Here is a 21,984-nt window from a genome sequence, read left to right as displayed (position 1 = left end):
AATACGTAAGCATCAGGTATCAGCTGTCCTGGTTAGCCTTTGGAGTTGGAACTTAGCTCTTTCCTGATGGTTCCAAAAGGAAAAGAAAAAGAAAGAAATGGCACTGTAACCAGAACTCGGCTGCTGGTCAGCCCGCTGAGAGCAGCTCGTTCTCAGATGGGATTAGGCTCATGTCACAAGGACGAGAAAACAATTGATGGATATCGAAAAGTATCGATTTTACTTAAGAATACAGTATTGATATATCAGTTGAAAAGATGGCAGGCTTGAATGTGTCGTCATACTTAACTCATTCACTCCCAAAGACGTTTTTAAACGTTTTTTCAGACTTGGTCCAGAATTGCCTGGTACTGAATGAGTTAATAACACTTCACTGGATATTGCGATGTACCGTATCGCTTTCACTTGCAATCCAATACAAACACACAACCCTCAGGCATCTGAAGTATTTCATGATGATTTGCTGCCAATAATAATAATAATAATAATGAATGAATAAATAAAAATAAAAGAGGAGATGCTCTTGTAGTGTGAGGTACAGTTTTCACTTGGGATACTGTACTGCTATCCATACCTCAAATGTTGACATTCTAGCTTTCCCACGTCGTAAAAAAAAGTTGGGTTTATGCCAATACATAATCACATTAGCGGTAGCGTTGGCAGAGTATCCTGCGAATGCCGTATCGTGAGGTTGACAGCTTTGTAAAAGGTCAAAGAGAGGAACAACACACAAGTACTCTATGCGCGCGCACACATGCAGAGTCTGACAAAAAAACAACACATGCGGCTACAAGTTTGTCCTGTGCAAAACTGAAATTAGCGCTTGGAATGTTCACTTTGGGGAAAGGCGGGTCTGGGCGGCAACCGGAGTTGGCCCAGTAGAGGCCCCGTTAGAGATGAGTCGGGTTTTGCTAATTGGCTTAATCAGAAGCAGGCGTTGCTCGGGGGCAGACTGGCGAGGGCCACCGGGCGGCATTGAGGGCGCCATCGGCCCACGCGCACGCTCTCAGGCTACCTCGCTAGGGTCGCTAATCCTCACCGGTGTCTCGTTGCAGGACATTATTCACCCAGGAAGACTTTCACTGGGATGTTTCCGTAGTTAATCATCTAGTTGTAAGCTTAACACCTCCTCGTGGTGTCATCCCCCTTTGGCTCTGTCTCTCCAGAGGCAAAGTGTTACAGGTTGTACACTTAACTTGCTGTTCAACACACGGACGGATCGCGTTTCACACGCAGACTTTGTGTCAGGAAGGCTCGGGTAATTAGCCCCGGATTGATTTTCAGAGCTACAATGGACTCAGTGCGGCCGGCTTGTTCACATTCCCGCCGTCTCCATCTGTCTCTCATGTGGGATTCAAGCCCCTTCTACACAGCCTGTGAAAGGTGGCATTGTCCCAGCTGTTTAAATGGATTTAAAACCCTAGTGTGCCACTATTGAGGTAATATTCAAGAACCCTTGGCACTGTCTGTCCAGTGTATTCGGTACCGATGCGGGTTGAAGTTGACCCACAAATGAACTACCTTTCAACCTAGCATCAGGTGGAAGGTGGGACTTTAACACCCAAGACTGACTGCCGTGCTGCCTTTGTGCTAAAAGCAATTATGACTAGTGCTAATCTATCTGAATATGCAAAGCCAGCCCCTCCTCCCCCCTGAAAAAAAGCACAGGCTGGGAAATGCCATTTCACACACTTGTGCACACAGTAAATACCTGCTCACCAGAGATGTGGGCGGAGCTTACCAAAGGATTACTTTGAATGCCTTTTTAACAGAGGAGCCAATTAAGGGACTCACCCTTGATTATAAATTGTGATTAATTTATTTTTGCATTAGTCTGAAGTAAGAATAGCAAAATGAGATTATTTCCAGAGGGGACAATAGTTTCATTGAGATTAAGAGGTATGACAAACCAAATCCTGAAAAAAGCTGACAAACTGAAACTGTCGCCGCTCAGCAGTGTCACACTGCCCCCCTGTGGACGGGAGGGTAAGTCCCCTTTTGACATCCTAAAAAGTCCTTTCTTTTCCGCACGCCTTCGGAATCTTTTCCCTGATCAGCATCCATGAAGTGACCTAACGTAGCAAGGAGGTGAGTGACGCCCGAAGGGATTGCAGTGATGTCGGATGAGGCGGGGAGGGATTGAGACTCGCTCATGCGGTTTAGTCCCGAGCAGCAGCAAACTGTCATTGTGTATAATCTGCAAATTTCCTCAGATGACGCAAAGGCTGTGACTTTGCCCCTCCCATCATTGGTACATCCGTCGTCTTCATCTCCCGATGCATCGCTCTTGTGGGACGGGAGACACTACGCTAAGCAGGTAAGCTTCCGGACTCCTCTTTGGCCTCACCTGTGGTCCTCTGCCGTCGTTCAACTTGGCCCATCTTTTTTTTCTTTCTTTTTTTTTTCCAGCCTTTGAATGTTAGTTGCACTTTTTTCTTTGCAATTTGAAGTGATTTGCCAGTTTCCAAAGGTCACTAGTAGTTAACGTGGTAGAAAGGGGGCGTTTAGTTTACCCAGTAGAAAATACGTTTCTGAGTGTTTGATGGAGTCAAAGTTTATGAGTGGTTTACCAATTATAAAATGAAGTTTACTAATACTAGATAAAAAGTTTCCTTCTCATTTACCCAATAAAAGGTGGAGGTTACAAATGGCTTACCAGGTACATGTGACATTTACTAGTGGTTTACGTGGCAGAAAGGGAGCATTTGCTGGTCGTTTTGATGGTAGATGGGAAGTTTACTAGTGCTTTACCTGGTGACTAGTTGTTTCTCTAACATCTACCAGGTCTCTACCATCTTTTCCAGGTAGCATTTAAAGTGTAGTCATAGTGTAACAGGTAGAAGTTGAAGTTAAGTAGTTGATTGACAAGTAAAAGGCAAACTTTAACATCTAGAATGGGAAATCGACTCAGATTTTACCTGGTCAAAGTTGACATTTGTAAACTGTATGGGGGATAAAATTTACTAGTAGTTCACCCAGTGCAAGTTTACTACTAGTATAATTTACCTGACATGCAAGGTTTACGAGTGTTTTATGTAGTAGAAGCGGAGGAGATTAAGTCTGTGGAGTGGTTTACAAGGTCACAGTTGAAGTTACTCTTAGTTTACCTGAGAGATTACAATGTTTGCAGTTAGCCCGCAAGATAGTAAAAGAGTTGACGCGTAGTTTGCTTCATACAAGGTGAATTTTATGAGTAGTTCACCTGGTGGAAGGTGATTATTCTTTCACCAGGCAAATTTAACTTGTAGTTTACACAGTCAAAGGTGAAGTTGACAAAATGCCTGCAATCTGCCCTCATTGCACATTTCCCCAATTGTGGTCTAAACAAACTTTCTCTTATTTCATCACACTCGGGATTGAGGAGTTCTCAAGGCACCTGGTGGCCGAATGAGGAAAACGGGATTAATTGTGAAATCAGGTCCTATGTGCGTGCATATGCTCGCGTGCATGCTTGAGGGGGTCAGCACAGCCAAAATAAAATGACGAAAAGTGAAGGGAGGCTTTATTAATAGCCGATCTTTGCAAGGGTGACGAGAGCAGATGTGATTGAAAGGACTGTGCTTAAAGAGTTCAAACAACAGATTAATACACCCAGATTATCATCCTGGAGAAGGGAGGGAAACGGCTGCAGCAACGCGCGCACACACACGCACACGCACATGCAAACATACATACGCATATAAGTAGAGAAAGAGGTGTCAACGATCGCCATGATTCCAACAATTTGCACCATTCTCGTCAAATAATGTGGTGACTTGAATATACCAAAAAAAGAAACCTTTCCCCAACACGTTTTACTTATTTTTACCGCTGATTACATTCAATTTTGATGACATCAAATTATACTTCAATTTGAAGAAAAAAATAGTCAGGTTTTATACTTTACTTTGTCTACCAAAGGCATAAATGCATCTTTGGCACTCATACTTGCTGTACCTAATGATGTGGACCGTGATTGCCAAAAAGTGAAACACAAAGCGATCATATATTAAGGATCAATGTACAAAGTGATGCTTTTTGTGCAGTACTGTGTTTAAAGTCAACTGGGACATCTAAGCGCGTTTCGTATTACATCTTCCTCCAAGAAGGGAGGACGGCGGGCTGGTGGCGGGTTGAGGATTGGATTATATATCCATCCCTTTGCAAAGCTCACACCAAACAATCAACTGTTGCAAGTAATCCTCTCACACACACACACACACACACAAACACACATCCCTCCCCGCTACTATTACAACACCAGTCGAATATGTATTTACACAATCCTCATTTGTTTCTCCATTCATGTGTGGAGCCATCACCTGAGATGAACTTCTGACATTGTCACCCAGCTTTGACGTAGCAGATTTCCATTGATTATTACGATATGACATCATCAAAATACAAATGAGAATATATTGGCTGGGGGGGCATGTTTGCATGTTTACATAAGGGATAAACCATGCTGATTAAACCATAAGAGTCTTGGCGGAGGTAACAAAACGATTCCGAAGCCATGTGACAAGTCAAGATGGTGACAGTTGTTTGTTTAAAATGACTGATTGTTTTGTTTTGGGTTTGTTTGGTTTTATTTGGGGGGGGGGGCGGGGGGGGGGTTGTTTTATTATTCTTTCTTTTTTTTAGCTCAACTGGAAGTATTGCTATTGTACATGTTTGCCACCAGTTGACTGAGTCGAGTTAAGCCAGTAGCAGCTATGAGTAGTCCCAAGTATTTTACTGAATAGAAGGTCGGAGTTACCTAGTTGAAACTAACCCGAAGATTGTGGAAATTACTACGACAGTCATTTACCTAGTAGATTATTCACTTTTTTAGAGTATATCCGGAAAATGGTAACGTTGAACTTTTTATAAAATGCATCACGAGTGGACCTTGCTCTGAGAAAGGGAAAACTTACGAGTGGGTTACCTGGGAGAAGGCAAAATTTACTAATAGTTTGACTGGTAGAAGGCAAAATCAACCAATTATCTACCCGGCAAAAGGCCAAATTGACTCTTTGGAGTATGCGTTGCGAGTGGCGTCCTGCTCTGACGTCATTATCGTCGGTGGCTTGAGCTCGATTACAGTAATCAAAGACCACTGTGGTGAGGGATTATCCTGTGCTGTCATCGGCCGTTGTCGTGGAAACGCTGGTGATTAAAAAAATGGTGCCCTAAGAACAACGCATGCAAGCCTAGATTGGGATTGTGACGGTTGTCACGCGTGGCCGTCCCACTTGTCGCCATCATGCATGTGAAAATGTTTCCGTCGATGGTTGTGATCTTGATTGATCTTTTGAACCTTTTGGGGAAATTTTCTTCCAACTTTTTGGGAGACAATTCGTTTTGTTGGTTGACTCGTGGCTTACTTGGTGGGAGGTAGCGTTTGCTCGCAGTTTACCCAATAGAAGTGGTTTACCTGGTACAAGGTAAAGTTTATGCTTCGTCTACTCCTGTTTTACCTGGTCAAAGGCCAAGTTTACTTTTGGTTTACCTGGTAGGAGGAAAAGTTTACTCATGTTTCACCGATGAGACGGTGATGTTTACTAGTCGTTTACCTGGTAGGAAGTAAAGTTTACCAGAGAGAAGGTAAATTAAATCGCTGTTTTTCCAGCAGCGGGTGAAGATTACTAATAGTACACCCCCAACTACTTCTACGACTATCATATACAGTATGATTTTTACTCTCTTGAAATCTACCCCTCAATTAAAAAAAAATTCCGAACCCGAGGCAAAAGCCCCAAAGACCCAGATAGGCCCCCATCCACTAGCCTCTCATTATTCAGTTTTTCATCCCCGGTCTTCTAGCTTGCTGTAGTCTGTCACATTATCCAGGTGTGTTAGCTCGACCCCGACCACTCGGATTTGGTCAGATCTTTCAGACAAAAGTGTTTACATCTTAAAAGTTCACTTCCAGATTTAATAATGCCCCGCAAGTGTACTGAGTGACAGCGCTAGTTTGGATTCCTACGTCTTCACTCGACTACGATCTCGTTTCGTGTTTCATTGTCCTCGAAGCTCTCTCCGCAAACGTCTCTTTTAAGGGATTTCTAGAAGCCCACCTGGCAGCTGAGGACAACCACCTGTTCAATCTCTGCGCTGACATCCAGGATATACAGGAGGCTGCCCAGTCTGGCGGTGCTCTGAACCCTCTGACCGCCTCGGCTCCTGTTTTTTTACTAGCCGTAATAAGCTGTAACGTGAGTCAACAAGCCCAGAGCTCTGCCTCGTTCTCCTGTTACTCTCTCATCCTCCGATCAGCATCTGTTTCCCGTGGTCCCATAAAGTGTAATTAAGTAGTTTTCAGGGAAAAAAAATGAGATAAAATAGGCGTGGGCTTGACCCTTTCTGGCTTCACCTAGAAACTGCTCTGACATTTCCTGGGGTAGCAAATAATCTGCCTCTTGGGGAAACGAAAATATCAGCTGAACAGGTTGATGTCTTTAAACATGTCCTTTTAGATTAATCGTCAAAACCTAAACCCTCTAGATTGTCTTGATTCTCCGTTGGTTATCCAACATTAGGACAAGCTTCGACTTGTGTTGGAACGATGAGGAAAGAAAAAAAAAACATAATTCGCGTATTACGCCAAACAATGGATCTCCAACAAGAAATCAACTTTTCATCTTTTATCTAAGGGTGTTTAGCACCACATGTTGGAACCCACCCAAAATGTATTTTATGTTGCCCAGATATGTCCAATTACTGTGAAATTTACTTTTTGGCACTATCGAGTGGAACCTTTACAGCTCTAAAATCACCAGAGAATTTTTAAATAATATAATCATTATAGTTGGTCTTAAACCACACATTGCTATCATTTACCAGCACAAAGCCATCCCAAAATCATGTTCAAATACAAGAACATTACTAATTTGGCATATTCTCATTGATTGAAATGGTATAGGGAATGTCATCAGCGTCAGCCATCAGTGTCAAAGTCTGCACTCATGTATACTCCTCAACCAGATGCAATAAATAACACAGGTTGTACTGACTAAGCAGTTTAACAGACAGAAAGAGAATCCTGCATGCACATACCTTTGTGACTTTTAACAAAATATGCTTATTCAGACGTACAGTAGGGGCGGTCCGGTAGTCCAGTGGTTAGCGTATCGACCTCACAGTGCAGAGGTTGTGAGTTCAATTCCGTCTCTGGCCTTCCTGTGTGGAGTTTGCGTGTTCTGCCTGGGGCGTGGGTTTTCTCCGGGTACTCCAGTTTCCTCCCACATTTCAAAATCAAGCATGGCAAGCAGATTGAACCCTCTCAATTGTGCTTAGGTGTGAGTGTGAGCACAGATGGTTGTTCGTCTCTGTGTGCCCTGCAATTGGCTGGCAACCGGTTCAGGGTGTCCCCCGCCTACTGCCCAAAGACAGCTGGGATAGGCTCCAGCACCCCCCACTACGCTTGTGAGGATAAGGCGGATCAGAAAATGACTTAGGGAAAAAAAAAGACTTTCAGTCTTGAGCAAGCAGAATGCTCACAGCTCCCGCAGAGTATGGGAAGGGCGCAGTTTTATAACACTTTTAGACATTTGAGTGTTTTAGGTAATTCATCGATATGTTCTCAAGCTTTTTTCATGGAATTGGTTCGTTAATAATGTGTAAAAATACCTGACGACGCGCTCTCTGTTTACTGGGCGGCACAAAGCCGAATATATTCGCCTCTGTATTGAGTTCACACACAGAGTTTCTTACGGAAAAATGGGGAAACAGACAGTCGCGATGATCAAGTCTGATCTTTCTTCATAACCCCGGTGCCCGACAAACAATATCACGGCAAAAAATGACATAAGGATCGAAAAGAGGATTTGTGAAGACTACATCAGTGGAGCACCCCCAATCCTCCCCCCCCCCGCTTCTCCTGTCCTGACCACACATTTCACGGGAGGATTACATGCCCGCCGTCCAGTCTGGCCAGGACGTTCTCCGTCTCCGGGCATCACGTTGAGGGGGCGTCGGAGAAAGAGCACTTGAGGTGGACAGGTAACGCTGATTTTGTGTCTGTGATTGTCCTGTCCGTTGGATTATAATCTGTTTGGATAAGATATTAAGATATCCTTTATTTGTCCCACACAATAGAGGGACGGTTGACGCTCTGACGTAGACTTGGCTGGTGGCGCCGCTCTCCAGATGTGTTTACATGAGGTAGTGGGAGTCGGAAATACAGACAGGGGACATGCATTTAATCTGCGCTTTTGTTGTGTTGGAGGCCATGAGAATGTTGGGATGGTTCTGTAAGAATCCTGCGTTGAACCACGGGAATCCAAATAAGATAAATAACAAAAAATGCTTGCAGATGACAAATTCTATTGTGTATGATGCTGTATATAGTAGGGGCGAGAATCGGGGGGCAACACACAATGTGAGATTTTGATGAGATATGTCTACGAAGTATTTCTCCTTTGGTGAAACGGGCATTGGGGAGATTTTTTTTCTACCCTTCGAAGTACAGTGCAGAAATTGCATGTTGTTTGTATGCGCCATAGTTAAAATATTGTGTTTACTCCATAGTTATTGATTACCAAGCTGGTAATTTACACATGTTGTCAGGGCGCCCTATCAGTGTTTTTTGTTTTGTTTGTTTGTTTTTTTTAACTGCATTTTCACATTTTGTTAATTCTTTATTATTATTATTATCTTGCTCCATCTCCCTTAGAAACATTTTAAACAGGTGACCTGCTGGGTGAGATTTTTCATTCAGCATGCCACCAGCTTTCGATATTAGCTTCTCAAGGAGGGGACAACCAAAACGTTTTTATGTGCTGTTGGTGACCATCTGGAGCTCCTTGGTAGGATATTATATTGCAGGATACTTTTGAGGAAGTGGTGTAGCTGCACTCTTAATCCAGTTGAGCTCATATCATAGAGCTTCAGGCTCAAAAACTGGAAAGACCGTACCCAAAGAATTCTCAAATCTGCTCTTTATTTCTTAGTTTTGTTTTGCTCAAATATTTCGCAAAAAGTGGGTATTTACAAAATGCACCGAATAGTCATCCATCGGAAGAGCATCTTTCTGCCTGTGCATGTTGTTTGGAAAAAATACATATTTTTATGTCGTGAATAAATAGTTTTTCACCCAAATAAGTAACACTGGTTGGGAATCACTGCAATAGGGCACTTGGGATGCTTACCTGTGGGATGCCACTGTTGAAGCTGGAGGAAAATGTGGGCCTTCCGCACTCGACTACTGGTAGGCGGTTGCTGAGCAAGGCCTTCAATTTGGAAGCAGATGGAGTGTAGGTGCTTGTTGGCTTATCAATACTGAATGGAGGAACTTGAAATACAATGTTGTGATTTCATGTTACAGATTATTGATTGCTTTTATTTGATTATGTCTCAAAATGGTCTCAGCGTTTAATAATCACAACGTTGACATCTTATTTTAGCCTACAAAACCAAATCAGTGGATTGTTTATAATGACGATATGTCGCAATGTTGATATTTTGTCCTACTCTCACTGAATAGGCACTCGGGGTTAGGGGTTTTGGAGTAAGTTGCGATATGATATTGCGATATTTTGCAAGCGAGCAGTTAGTCAAAACGGAACATTTCATAGTAAGCATGCAAATATCCAAACCTATTCAATAATTTCATACGAAACTGGAAATATAGGTCCGCTGTACAATATAGCCACTTGGCAACTTATTTGATGGTTGCCACTCATCTATACCAAGGTACAGTATGTCTCGTATGTGGCTGCACGCTTCGGATTTATCCTTGCCTCTGTGTCCACAGGCAGGATGACAAACCAGGCCGCAGTCAACCAGTCCAACGCCACCAAACCCAAGGCAGGAGCTGAAAGTCGGCAGGATGACAGCACCAAGGTGGACTTCAAAGACGCTGGCCACTGCAGCCGCAACACCCACAACCTCCTGCTGGGGCTCACTGTCATGGGTATGTATGCGTCGATGGCAGAATGTTAAACATTTGGACCCGATATGTCACTTGAAAATAGACCGAGGACTCAAGTCGCACTGAAACGCGTCCTTGAGTAATTTGAGTACCTTAAGATACATTATCTGACCAAATAATATATGTACATCAATGCCTACGCACTATTTTATTTTGAAGTTGTTCCTACCAGTGTATCGCGATGTAACTTGACTCATTTTTCAGATTGCGTTTGAGGCGTTTATATTGGGGTCACAAACTTGCAACCAATGTCAACAACACAACATTGTCCTGAAATAATGTTCAATTGCTAATTAAGGGCACAAAAAGAGACTTAATTACGAATGAGATTGTATACTAATAATGATAATAAGTTTTATTGTATATTGCCGTGTCAGGTGTGGTGATGGGAGCAGTCTTGGGCATGCTGTTGCGCTACATGAGGGTGACGGACAGCTCGACCCTCACAATGGTCTCCTTCCCTGGAGAGATCCTCATGAGGATGCTCAAAATGCTCATCCTGCCCCTCATCATCTCCAGCCTCATCACAGGTCAGCTGGCGTTATGCTCCAAATCATAATACACAGGGGTTTTCGTGACCATAATTGAGGCCTAAGTAGCAGCATTCGGATCACATGATATTGTACCAGAAATTTGAAAATGACATCGGCAATGATACTGTGAGGCTAGCGATACATTTACGCTCTCTCCTCTGTGGGAATGACATTGCATCTCTTCCAGCAGAGCTCACTGCTGCCTTGCACGTCATGACTAAACTTGGTACTACATCAAAACCGTGCAATTCAGACTAGACTGTATATTGTAAAATTCACTTCAAAATTGCTTAGAAATTAGCGATGTACTGCGGGAAGATGATATTACCACAATTGCACTCCAATAATAAGTTTCCAAAATGAGGGGGGTGACGGCCACCTCCACATTTTACATGCAGGAAAAAAAATTGGAAATAATGAGATGTGTTTCAGGTCTGGCCGGTCTGGACGCTCGCTCTAGTGGTAGGATGGGCAGCAGAGCCATGGTGTACTACATGAGCACCACCATCATCGCCGCCATCCTTGGTGTCATCCTGGTGCTCAGCATCCACCCCGGCAACCCCAAGCTCAGGGGGGGCGCCGCCGTCTCTTCCCCACCAAAGAACCAGGAAGTCAGCAGTCTGGATGCCTTTCTTGACCTCATCCGCAACCTCTTCCCGGAGAACTTGGTGCAGGCGTGCTTCCAGCAGGTCACTTGGCTAATCTTTGTATGTTTCTTCACATTTTGGTGATGTTGACTGTAACTTGAGTCAAACCTGTGTGACTAAAGGTCCAGACCGTCTTGAAACAGGCAGCGGTGGCGGCCACAAACCAAACGGAACCAATCACAGTCAACAGAAAGAAACTAGAATATAAATGGGGTATGAATGTTCTTGGTGAGTGCACAACTACCAATACCATTTCTACTACTAATACTGGCACTAATACTTTGTACTACTACTACTACTACTACAAGTATCCCTTCTGCTGCTACTGCTTTCACAAGCGCTACCTTCTTACCATTATCAGCACCACTTCTATGATTACTACGACAGTTACTACTTCGACCACTATAACAACTATTACTTCAGTTACTGCGACCACCGCTATTAATATTGCCACCACCACCTCTACCATTACATTACCATACTGGTAAAATCCTGTGGATAACACACACCCGTGTATCAAATGCACCCCAAAAGTACCCTTAAAAAAAGCGGTGGGGTTTTTTTTTTCTTTTCTTTTTTTTTTTTTTTAATATACATACTTTTGTGTAATACGGTCTCCTGATTTCCTGGTATAATTTATGATCAGAATGAATAAAATGAATGGATAAAGATTCAAAACATACCATTGAAGTGAAAATGTTTTTAAATGCCCTGCTACTATGCTGGTTGGGATTCACTGGTCGAAAAAATGTGAACATGTCACACATTTGTTATTCGGTCCCCTGTATTTATTTTTCGATTTATTTATGTTCAGCTGAATCAGGATACAAAATTGTTGATATGATCTTTAGTTTCTAAAGTGTTTCTCGGCTTAATCCTTGTCTCTTCCAATGCCTCTCTTCCAAAGGCATTGATTATTTTTTAAACAATTTCTAATAATATGTTTTAAATTGATCGATTGGGTTACTGTGTGTTGCTTCAGGGTTGATTGGATTCTTCATCACCTTTGGTATCTGCATGGGCAGGATGGGCGAGCGCGGCAAAGTCATGTGCGACTTCTTCAACATCCTCAACGAGATCATCATGACCATGGTGTCCATGATCATGTGGTCAGTCAGTGTCTTGCTTTCATTCTCTTCCTCTCGATGGCCGAATCATTGCGATATTATTGGCGTATGCTGAAACGAGGTTTTCTAAGAGTAAACCCAGGCTCCTCGCGACTTGTTGATATGTGGCATGAAGTTTAGTTAACAAATAACTTAAACGCCCTACTCCTTCTAAGGCGCCATGTCAGTGGAGGAGTGGCTAACTTTGACCACTGGCCGATAATTGACCGGTTTGACGGTAAACTGTAGCATGTAAGATTCCACTAGAGGTCTGCCAGGCAGGGAAAGCTTCTGGGTTTTAATGCCGGAGAAAGGAGAGTAGTACACTAAGTTGGGAAGCTAGGACTAATTCTAAGTTAACATCAGAATCTAACAATGGCTTTCTTGGGTGCTAATGTTAAGAGCTGACATTGGAAGCTAACTTTACAATCTAAGGTTGACATTAACATTGAAAGACAATGTTGCAAGCTAATTTCAGATGCATAACTCATATCAGGAATCATAACCTGTTCAATTTTTTTCCCTGATTTTAACACGGATTGCTTTGTTTGAAACACCAGACAAGTTGGTAATTTTATAATTGGGGCTTTCCAAACACATCTATCTATATATATATTGCGCGTCGTCCCGCACGCGGTCTGTCCTTCCGTCTGTCCCTTTTCAAAACGTACCTACTTCACCGCGCCGCTGCGCGCCGCCACTGCGCCGCTCAGGCAGTGGCTCACTACGATCGCGCGGGCATCTTAGCGAAAAAATGTTGTCTACCCACAAGCATTGCAATGAAATTGTTAGTTATTTAGTAGAGCTAAACATCTCTTTATTTTCGCGATAAGCAATGAAGATGAACAAAAAGTTGAACCAAGCAACAACACTTTTGTGGGCCGGAAGCCCACCTTACCAGCCTTCTGCAGGAACTAGCTGATGAGCCGCCCGGAGGGCGGCGAACCAGCTAGTTCAATATAAAGATAAGACCAAATTTCAAAAAAGAGAAAATCATCCAGTGAGCTTGACTTTATTTTAATCAGTATTTTGTTTTTCTTGTCGTCGCATTGTTAAACAGTGTGGAATTGATCAAAGCATCATTAAAAGCTTTGAAAACAAATGTTTCAATTAAAGTCAACATTGAAATATAGAGTAATCCTGGGTTCAAATTTTTACATCCGACTCCAGAGTCGGATGTAGCCTCACACAGCCTCGCCTGTCATAAATCACATTGCACGAATTGGCCTGTTATATATACTAGGTTTAATATTTTTTACTAAAAGCTCAGTTTGATTATTTTGCCACATTGTTCATCCTGACGCCCCTTTTGCCACACGTTTCTGTTTTTACTCACTTGGGTCAGCGTCTGCTTTATTTTGACATGCTAGAGATAGCGCACATGGCGGCTGCTGACAGTGACGGAGAAGGAAAGGAAGAACTCATACACTGGGTGCACTGTGGGAACCCGGCATCAGCGGGCGGGGAGACATGGTGGGCGAGTGGGGAGAGGCGGGGGGGGGGGGGGGGGGGCTGCGTCGATGTGAAGGACATGGACAGATGGGATCCTGGACTCTGTGGTATGCACACATGCTCGGGGAGTACCGTACGAACAATGTTAACTTCTCCCCTGGGGGACGTAGCGGAACATCTCCACAATGTAACCATCTAGCAGAGGTGGCAGAAGTACTCACACCCTGTCCTTAAGTAGAATTACAGATAGGTCTCTACTTGTGTGTGTATGGGGGGTGGCGGACCTTCTGGTAAAAGCAGAAGTATTGATTCAACGTCTTGACTAAAGTACAAGTAAAAAAAAAAAAATAACAATAATGTCCAGATGTTGAAATGTAAGAAAAATTAACGTTTACCTGTTCAAATGCCAGGTTTTTCTGATGTAAAAAGAGTCTCTATAATACAATATTATTTTTAAAACTTCTTCCACCATTAATGTGACCGCTAACCTGACCAACCTAAAGAAAAAAATATTTTTGAGAGCACAAATCCGCAAATCATCGACGCCCGCCACAAAGGATTTAGAATTGCCTGTAGATGTCACAAAGCCGGCGGCAAAACACTGCATGAAGCGTCTCAACTTACTTCCTTCGCACCAAGATGGTGATTAACGGAGGATGTGTTACCTAACACTATCTGCAAAAAAGTGAATCTGCAAGTAGTGAATCACTTTGTGATGGAATGCCTTTAACGACAAAGCCAAGGTACTGCTGTATTTGTGCTTTGTTACTTACCGCCGCAATTCAGCAGTAACATCAGAGCAACAGAATGAAGACCACGTGGAGAGGCTCAACTGCGGTGGGCGGTGTCGAAAAAAACACTGTCCATATGCAGCTGGTCACCAGAGGAAACATGCATGTTTGCATCACTCGCTCTGTGTAAACACATTAGCCAGCAGCTAAACACAGAGGCCAGTGTATACAAAAACTCTCATTCTACGAGGAAGACATCCATCAGCGTGTGCACGGCACACTTCGGAAAAACAACTGCCACTGGACGCCAACGTCGGAATGCAGCTGACCTGTCCGGAGTGACGTCGCAGTGAAGAAGCAGCTGGACAGGAATCCGAGTTGCCCGTTGAAATGAAGCCATGCCATGTTGAATACAAACATTTTTTTCCGACCAGAATGCAGAGCGTAGTCTTCCGTCAAGGCACAACAGGCTATCTCATAAATGCCACTTTAGACCTGTTAGTTGGCAGATGGCTGTCACAAATCCATATGTCGCATCCGGTGGGGTATTGCCTCACTTGGCCCCAATGCAAGTGGACTGTAACAACAAAAAGTAAAGTCCCAAATGAATGTAGGTACTAGGTAGACTGTTGCACTCCAGTCCTGTAAGTGGTGACATTAAAATATTAATGGCGTTCGCAGATTCTGTCTCTCATGATTTGTACTTGAATGTAGATCACACGCTGAATGAGGCTATTACAGTCCTCCTTGTGGCATCATGAAAAGAAGAATACCATTTACAGCACAGAAGTGAGTGCCATCCCAACTTCCGCCAAGGCCCAAGTGACTGACCACAAACATTTTTGCAGGTATTCCCCAGTGGGCATCGCCTCGTTGATCGCGGGCAAGATCGCGGCCATCGGGAACCTGGAGTTGGTGGCACGGCAGCTGGGCATGTACATGGTGACCGTCATGGTGGGCCTAATGATACACGGGGGCCTCATCCTACCCGCCATCTTCTTCGGCATCACCCGCAAGAGCCCCTTCACCTTCTACTCAGGCATCTTCCAGGCGTGGATCACCGCGTTGGGCACGGCCAGTAGGTGAGAAGGATGCGTTAAAAGCATTTTTAGATCAGCAACAGAAATAAATGCAATTGAAAAAAATCATAGAAGCAGTGTTTGCATATAGGGCGACATGGTGGTCGACTGGTTAGCATGTTGGTCCCACAGTGCGGAGATGCAGAATTCGATTCCGGCTCTGGCCTTCCTGTGTGGAATTGCATGTTATTGTTCATCTTTGTATGCCTGCGATTGGCTGGCAACCGGTTCAGGGTGTCCTCCACCTACTGCCCGAAGACAACTGGGATAGGCTCCGGCACGTCTGCGACCCTTGTGAGGATTTAAAAAATGGATGTATGCATATGTGACAAATCATTCATTTTGTTTATTGTTTAAACATTATGCAAATGTGTGAACTACAGTATTTATAAAACTGTTTATTTTTTATATTTATAAAATTACTTACATCAGCTAAATAATTCTTCAATGCCATAACGGAATTAATATATGTATGCTTATTTTGATAATGCAATTCTTTTTTTTTAACTTAATTATCAATAATTATTGAAATTTTGATATTTAATTATTGATGCAGGTTATTTTTATAATTTAATAATTTTCTTGATTAATTATTTGGGGGATCAATTCTAAATGATATATTTTTTAAATGTATAACCTATTCTTTATGAACATTAGAATCAAATAATTCGGTAGTTAACTATATTAATTCTTAATTCAAGTCAAGTCAAATTTATTTATATAGCCCTGAATCACATAAAAATCTCAAAGGGCTTCACATGCCCGCGGTTGTCAAACATTAACAATATCCCCTGATCTTTAGTATACAGAATATTATATACAAAAACAAGTTTATAGTTTGACTCTTTTATGCACCACAATGACAGATTACGTGGTCCATCTTTGTGTTTTCAAACTCCGACATGGCTCTTGAAGCCCAAAAGTTTTGCCGTCCCAGGAACAACAAACAAAGCAAAATCCAGTCGCTCCAAATGCCAAGCAACTGTTATTTTGCCGCATGACTTGAATCCAAATGGGAAATCCTATCAAGATTTCTTTCCTCTAATGATATTACGAGCCCAGCTTAGCTCCATCCGGGAATCAAATTCCTCTAATACACACGCCTGATGGCCAGCGTGGCTCTGACCAGCTTTCCAGAGGAGGCTCGCTTCTGTTCACTTTTTCCGCATTATTTGGTCTCCATCCCAACCGCCCCCCACTTCTGTCCTCACCCCCGCAACTCACCACCTGTCTGCCTATTTTGTGTCAATGTTCAGCGCTGGGACTTTGCCGGTGACCTTCCGCTGCCTGGAGGAAAACCTGAAGATCGACAAGCGCGTGACCCGCTTCGTGCTGCCCATCGGCGCCACCATCAACATGGATGGCACGGCACTCTATGAGGCCGTGGCGGCCATCTTCATCGCGCAGATGAATGACATCACGCTGGACAGTGGCCAGATTGTTACTGTGAGGTCAGGCTAACCAAATCACACAACATTATTATCAAGTCATTAATCTGTCTTTTTTTTTTTTTGAAGACTTAGTTAATCAGCTTTTAAAAATTTCAACTTTCAACATTCCTTTATTGAAAATAAAAAGGAGATTATTCTAAAATGCCGTGCAGAAAATGAACAAACATATTTTATGATTCCGTTTCTGGTCTGGTCTGCAACACTGGTGCAGTGTTGAAGAAAATGGGGAGGGGACGCTACCCTGCACACAGGGTGGCCTCTATTTGGGTACAGGCTGCAAAGTCAAAGCTGCAGGTGATCGTTTTTGTAATCGGAAATGAAAGGCATTGATCAACATATATTGACTATTATTAATAAATGATGCTTTTTGTTTGGTTTATAATTTATAATGCAATGAATGAAAACAACTAAGAGCACACCACCTTGAAAGGCTTTTCTCAAACTGTATTTCATTCACTTGTGGATTCTCTTAATGGGGCACGTCAACTCGGTCGTGGAACATCTTTGATTTATATTAAAAAAGTTCAAAACAAAGTTGGAGCCATAATACTACAACCTCCCTGGCAGATGTAATACATTTCGAAGTACTGTACTCTGTGACAAATTAAATTATCCAACGTTTTTCTTCTTGTTTTCCTCAGGATCCTAGCAGGGCTCTTTGGATGCTATGTGTGTGTGTTTCCCATTTGTGCATAATCGATTCCTGTCGGAGGTTTTGTCTGTTCCAGCAGACTTGCACTTGCTGACGAGCATTTCTTCCCTGCGTGCGCTTTGTTGTCTGTGGTTTGTCGGCCTCGCATCGTGTAATAATACCAACATTTTACTGGTTGCCGCATCTGTCTGCAGTTACGTGGCTTTTTTTAAACCAGCCCGCTTTCATGTCGCTAAAGTTCAAATCCCTACTATGGAGCTAGGTCACAATGACTCACAAGACATTTGGAGGAATTGCAGCTAGTCCGCGTTGTCAGGTTTGATGTGGAGATGAACGTGTGACCAGTCAACTTGTTCATTCCTCACAGTGATGGCAGACATTTGTCACAAGCGCTCTGACAAATGGGTCCCAGTGTGCAAGTGTTTGATCAATGACAGCTTGAACGCCAGAGTCTAACTTCGAAATATTGAATCGTCTCTTGTGGCCAAGAGATGGTCGTAAAAATGTTGCGCATTGCTGACTATCGTCTTCACAGATGTAGAACGTTGATGTCCACAAACGTTCAACAGACAGTGAAGAAAGAAACTAGACGTTAAAATTGCCCGAAACATCCAAAATCAAGCTGTTTTCTCTGCTTTTGAATGCTGTGTGCGGGTCTGTTAAATGCACTGAAACCGCCCCACTCAACTGTCAATCAAATAACATACATTGTATATACAAATAATATTCCCCAAAATTGATACTACCTCAGCTAGCATCTTTCTTAAGACTCTGTAGAATCTGTTCCACGCCACGACAAGTGTTTCAAAAGCAGGATCGCCAGCGCTAAGTCCACATACCGGCTGCCACCTTGGACTATTTACTACTTATTTATTATTTAGTTAGTTAGTTAGTTCTGTTAACACGCTCTTCTACCTTTTTTCCGTGACCTGCCTACACTCGTGGCCGACAACAGTTACCACAGCATAGCTAGCTAGCTAGCTAACTAACCACTTAAGTCTCTTAAGTTCTTATAATGGAGGAGGAGCGGCTCGTGCTGGACCCCGAGTGCGTCACTGGGCCCCGTTTTAGCCACTCCCCAATCAGGGAAATTTTCAGCAATAATCTTCAAACATGTATAATGTACCATCTCTAAAAACAAACCACTGATTTCACTTGGCAAGGTCTTTCATTTCGAAATCCCTTGTTGTCACGACCTCATTTATGATTTTGCAAGTTAACTTCAAGACACTTCCTCAGATCAAGGAAAGTGTCCCGAAACAAACTGCCCAAAAGGATAGTCACTTACAAAATGAACTGTATTCAGAGAGTTTCTCTGGTCTAAAAGCACATTTGTCCTACAAATATTCCTAGTTCAGGGATGATGGGAATCTGTAAGTACCCACTTCCACCCGACAATGCAGCATGATGAAAAAAATGAAACTTACCCTCTTCTTGTAGCGAAGAATCATACAAGTCAGTCTCCTTCCAGAATGGGCTCAAGAAACCATTCCAAATGCATGGTCGTCGACAAAGTTGTTGGCTACATGTCCTTGATACGGTTGTCCTTTCTCATGGCAGCATGACGGCCACGCTGGCCAGCGTGGGAGCAGCCAGCATTCCGAGTGCCGGATTGGTCACCATGCTGTTGATCCTGACGGCCGTGGGCCTCCCCACCCAGGACATCAGTCTGCTCATCGCCGTCGACTGGCTACTGTGAGTCAAAAGGCATTTAGCGGCTTGGTGTCATTCACACGGGGGGAATCCGTTTGTCCACTCAACAGAGGTGGAGGATTCAAGTCGCAGCCTTGATTCAAATCACTGAATTTAGATTTGCGACTGACTCAGCTAAAACTCACGAACATCTCAAATTGACTTTGACTTGTTGGTGAGACTTGACTTGCCAAGTCGTGAACCTCGATAATTAGCAATGTGACAACTATGATATCGAACTTCTGACTTGATTTTATTTTCCACAATAACTCTGTCCTTGAAGATTAGGACTTCTGGATTTGGATCCAACCAGCAACCGCCTGATTTGTAGAAGACCTCTCTCATACAGATCGGCATGGTCCTTTGGTTACCATTTGCTATTTAAACACGCTGGCGATTGGTTGTTCATTGGGGCACGTGGAGTGGACGAAGCAAGATTAGGCTTGATTTATGATTTGCCTAATCCAAGTAAAAACTTGATTTGAAAAATTGTGGGAGGGACTCGACTTGCTTGATTTTGGCCACGGTAACTTGGGGCGGACATTTTGTAGGTTAAGATTTGAGACTTATGACTCACTCCTTCTCCCACTCAGCGACCGGATGCGTACCTCCATCAATGTTGTGGGCGACTCGTTCGGGGCCGGTATCGTGGACCACTTGTCCAAAGCGGAGCTCCAGGAAATAGATGCGGCCGAAATGCAAATTCTCCCGGTGGAGGAGGAATTGGATTTCATCCCGCCACCGCCCATCCTCACCGAGATGGACCTTGTGGACCCGCTCAAGCCGCCCGAGCTTCCCCCCCGTTCGCCCCGCCCTCCCAAGCAAAACCACCACAGCCACATCCTAACCCAGTCCCACTCGATCACCTATTCTCCATCCCGTTCTATCCGTTCCCCGTCTCCGCGCTCTATCCGCTCGCCTTCCCCGCGTTCCGTGTGCTCCCACTCTCCTCGGCCTTTCCGCGCCCACTCGCCTCGCCTCCTCTGCAGGACGGAGCCGGGCTACTGCGCCCTGCCCAGCCATGACAACCAGGTACCAGCATGCTTTATCCTCCACGTGTAGGTTCAATGTCATTTTACGTAGCCTTGGAGAAATTGTACTCTATGCAAGTTATGGAGTTAAATTTTGGTTTAGGTCGGTGAATTGGTTGGTAAGTATTGAATTCAATAAGTAGGTAGACTGGTAACTGGGTATAGGGAGGACGGTAAATTGTTGGTTGGGTAGTTAAGTCGATTAGTAGGTATATCGAAGGGAGGATAGGTTAGGTAGTCAGATAGGTAGGTAGGTAGTTTGCTCAATTAGTAGCTAGGTATCTAGCAATCAGATAGATGCTCGTTTATTAAGGTGGGTAGATTGTTTGGTAGGTAGATTAATTAGGATACATAGATAGGTTGGTACTGGATACGTACGTCGCTACACGAACGGCAAGTCAATTGTTGGTATGCAGGATGGATAGATACAGCAGATATGGGAAGATTGTTGGGTAGTTTGAAAGATGGGTAGGCACTTGGGTAGACTGATAGGTGGGTACAACATATTGATATACTGGACAGGTAGGAAGGATGTGTAGATATATTCTTAGATAGGTAACTGGAGTGAGTCGTCAGTAGGTGGTTGCACGTATACAGTAAAGAAGTACACAGCTAGAGAGATAGAAAGCAAAAGTTGTGAAGTAAGGGTTCAAATACCTAACGTCATAACTTGCCTGGAATGATGTGTTTGTGGTCCCCTAGCACCCCGCCCTGTCTCGCTGCTACCGGGACCGGGACCGCCTGTACCGAGAGAGCGAGACGGAGGAGGAAGAAGAGCGAGAACGGGAGCGCATTCTGGGCGAACCCAGCGACGGCGAGGAGAGCGACGACACCGCGTACGACCGGCGGCACGCCATCCAACCGTGTGACCTACCATGAAAACAACAACTAACTTGGTTCAACTCATGTTACAATCAAAACACTTCCCATTTGATGCTAAAGTTATTAAATTTATTTATCTTTCACTGTCTTGGATTTGTCATTTTCAAATCAAACCGCTGCGCCGTGAAAGCCGTGTTTCCACCAGGCAGCACCATTTGGTGCAGTCGGGGAGAAGTTCAATTTGCTGTACCACTTCCTGAGACCACTTTTGTTTCTCCTTCATTGGTGGAACTGCAACACATTCTCAGTCGATTCCACCACGTTGTCCTCATTTCGACCAACTGGCACTGTTTGGTCCAGTATGGTACAGCATGCAGAACAGTTGCCAATGCTGTACCACTTCTGGCACCCTGACCATGATCTTGGTCACCACTGCCAAATTTTCATCTTTGTTTCCTCATTTGGCCCAGTTGAGGCAGAGGAAAGTTTGCCCATACCGGAGCACTTCCTCCAATTTTATGACATGTTCAAGTCCTTCAATTTATCATCACTTTGCAGTTTTTCTTACTGCTTTCCTTGTGTTTAATGACACACTGGTGCCGAAAAAATACGAGTCACACCGTTTTTTGGCGTTGTTTTGATTTTTAGTCTAGTTTTATCTTGTTGGAACGTACACCTCCCACATCCTGACTTCGCTTGAATGCCATTCTTTTTCTTTCAACGCGGCAGGTCTTGTGTGTTTGTCTGTGTGCCTGCACATGTGTGAATGTGTGTGCGTGTGTGTATACAATAAACCGCCCTCAAAGGTTCCTTTAAGAGTAGCATTTTCTTCTTGCCTTCTGTGGGTGGATTTGCCATGGGAAAAGGGTCACACGTCACAGTTAAAGATGTTGAAA

At 43.7% G+C, this 21,984-nt stretch overlaps 1 protein-coding gene across 4 annotated transcripts; it reads left to right on the top strand.

The window, feature by feature from the left end:
* Nucleotides 1-365: 365 nt before the first annotated feature.
* Nucleotides 366-21,231, top strand: slc1a9 (solute carrier family 1 member 9). 4 transcript variants are annotated; one of them, XM_052048714.1, is made up of 12 exons: nt 8,615-8,768; nt 9,093-9,215; nt 9,716-9,874; nt 10,270-10,422; nt 10,858-11,114; nt 11,195-11,300; nt 12,055-12,181; nt 15,210-15,443; nt 16,697-16,891; nt 19,104-19,238; nt 19,829-20,267; nt 20,969-21,231. In XM_052048714.1, the coding sequence occupies exons 2-12, from the start codon at nt 9,209-9,211 to the stop codon at nt 21,143-21,145; spliced, it is 1,989 nt and encodes a 662-aa protein (XP_051904674.1). In that variant the 5' UTR covers nt 8,615-8,768; nt 9,093-9,208; the 3' UTR covers nt 21,146-21,231. The 4 variants fall into 4 exon arrangements, with proteins under 4 accessions (XP_051904677.1, XP_051904676.1, XP_051904674.1 ...); XM_052048717.1 differs by lacking the exons at nt 8,615-8,768; nt 9,093-9,215 and adding an exon at nt 366-2,317; XM_052048716.1 differs by lacking the exons at nt 8,615-8,768; nt 9,093-9,215 and adding an exon at nt 7,196-7,962.
* The last annotated feature ends 753 nt before the right edge of the window (nt 21,232-21,984 follow it).

This window comes from Hippocampus zosterae, chromosome 17 (genome assembly GCF_025434085.1).
Source record: "Hippocampus zosterae strain Florida chromosome 17, ASM2543408v3, whole genome shotgun sequence".
NCBI lineage: Eukaryota > Metazoa > Chordata > Actinopteri > Syngnathiformes > Syngnathidae > Hippocampus > Hippocampus zosterae.
Note: the sequence above shows the minus strand (reverse complement) of the source record. Positions and strands in the feature narration are given on the sequence as shown.

Coding starts and splice junctions, on each gene's coding strand:
- slc1a9 (XM_052048714.1), top strand. Junction 11,301..12,054: donor ATGGGGTATGAATGTTCTTG/GTGAGTGCACAA, acceptor GTGTTGCTTCAG/GGTTGATTGGATTCTTCATC. Junction 19,239..19,828: donor ATCGCCGTCGACTGGCTACT/GTGAGTCAAAAG, acceptor TCTCCCACTCAG/CGACCGGATGCGTACCTCCA.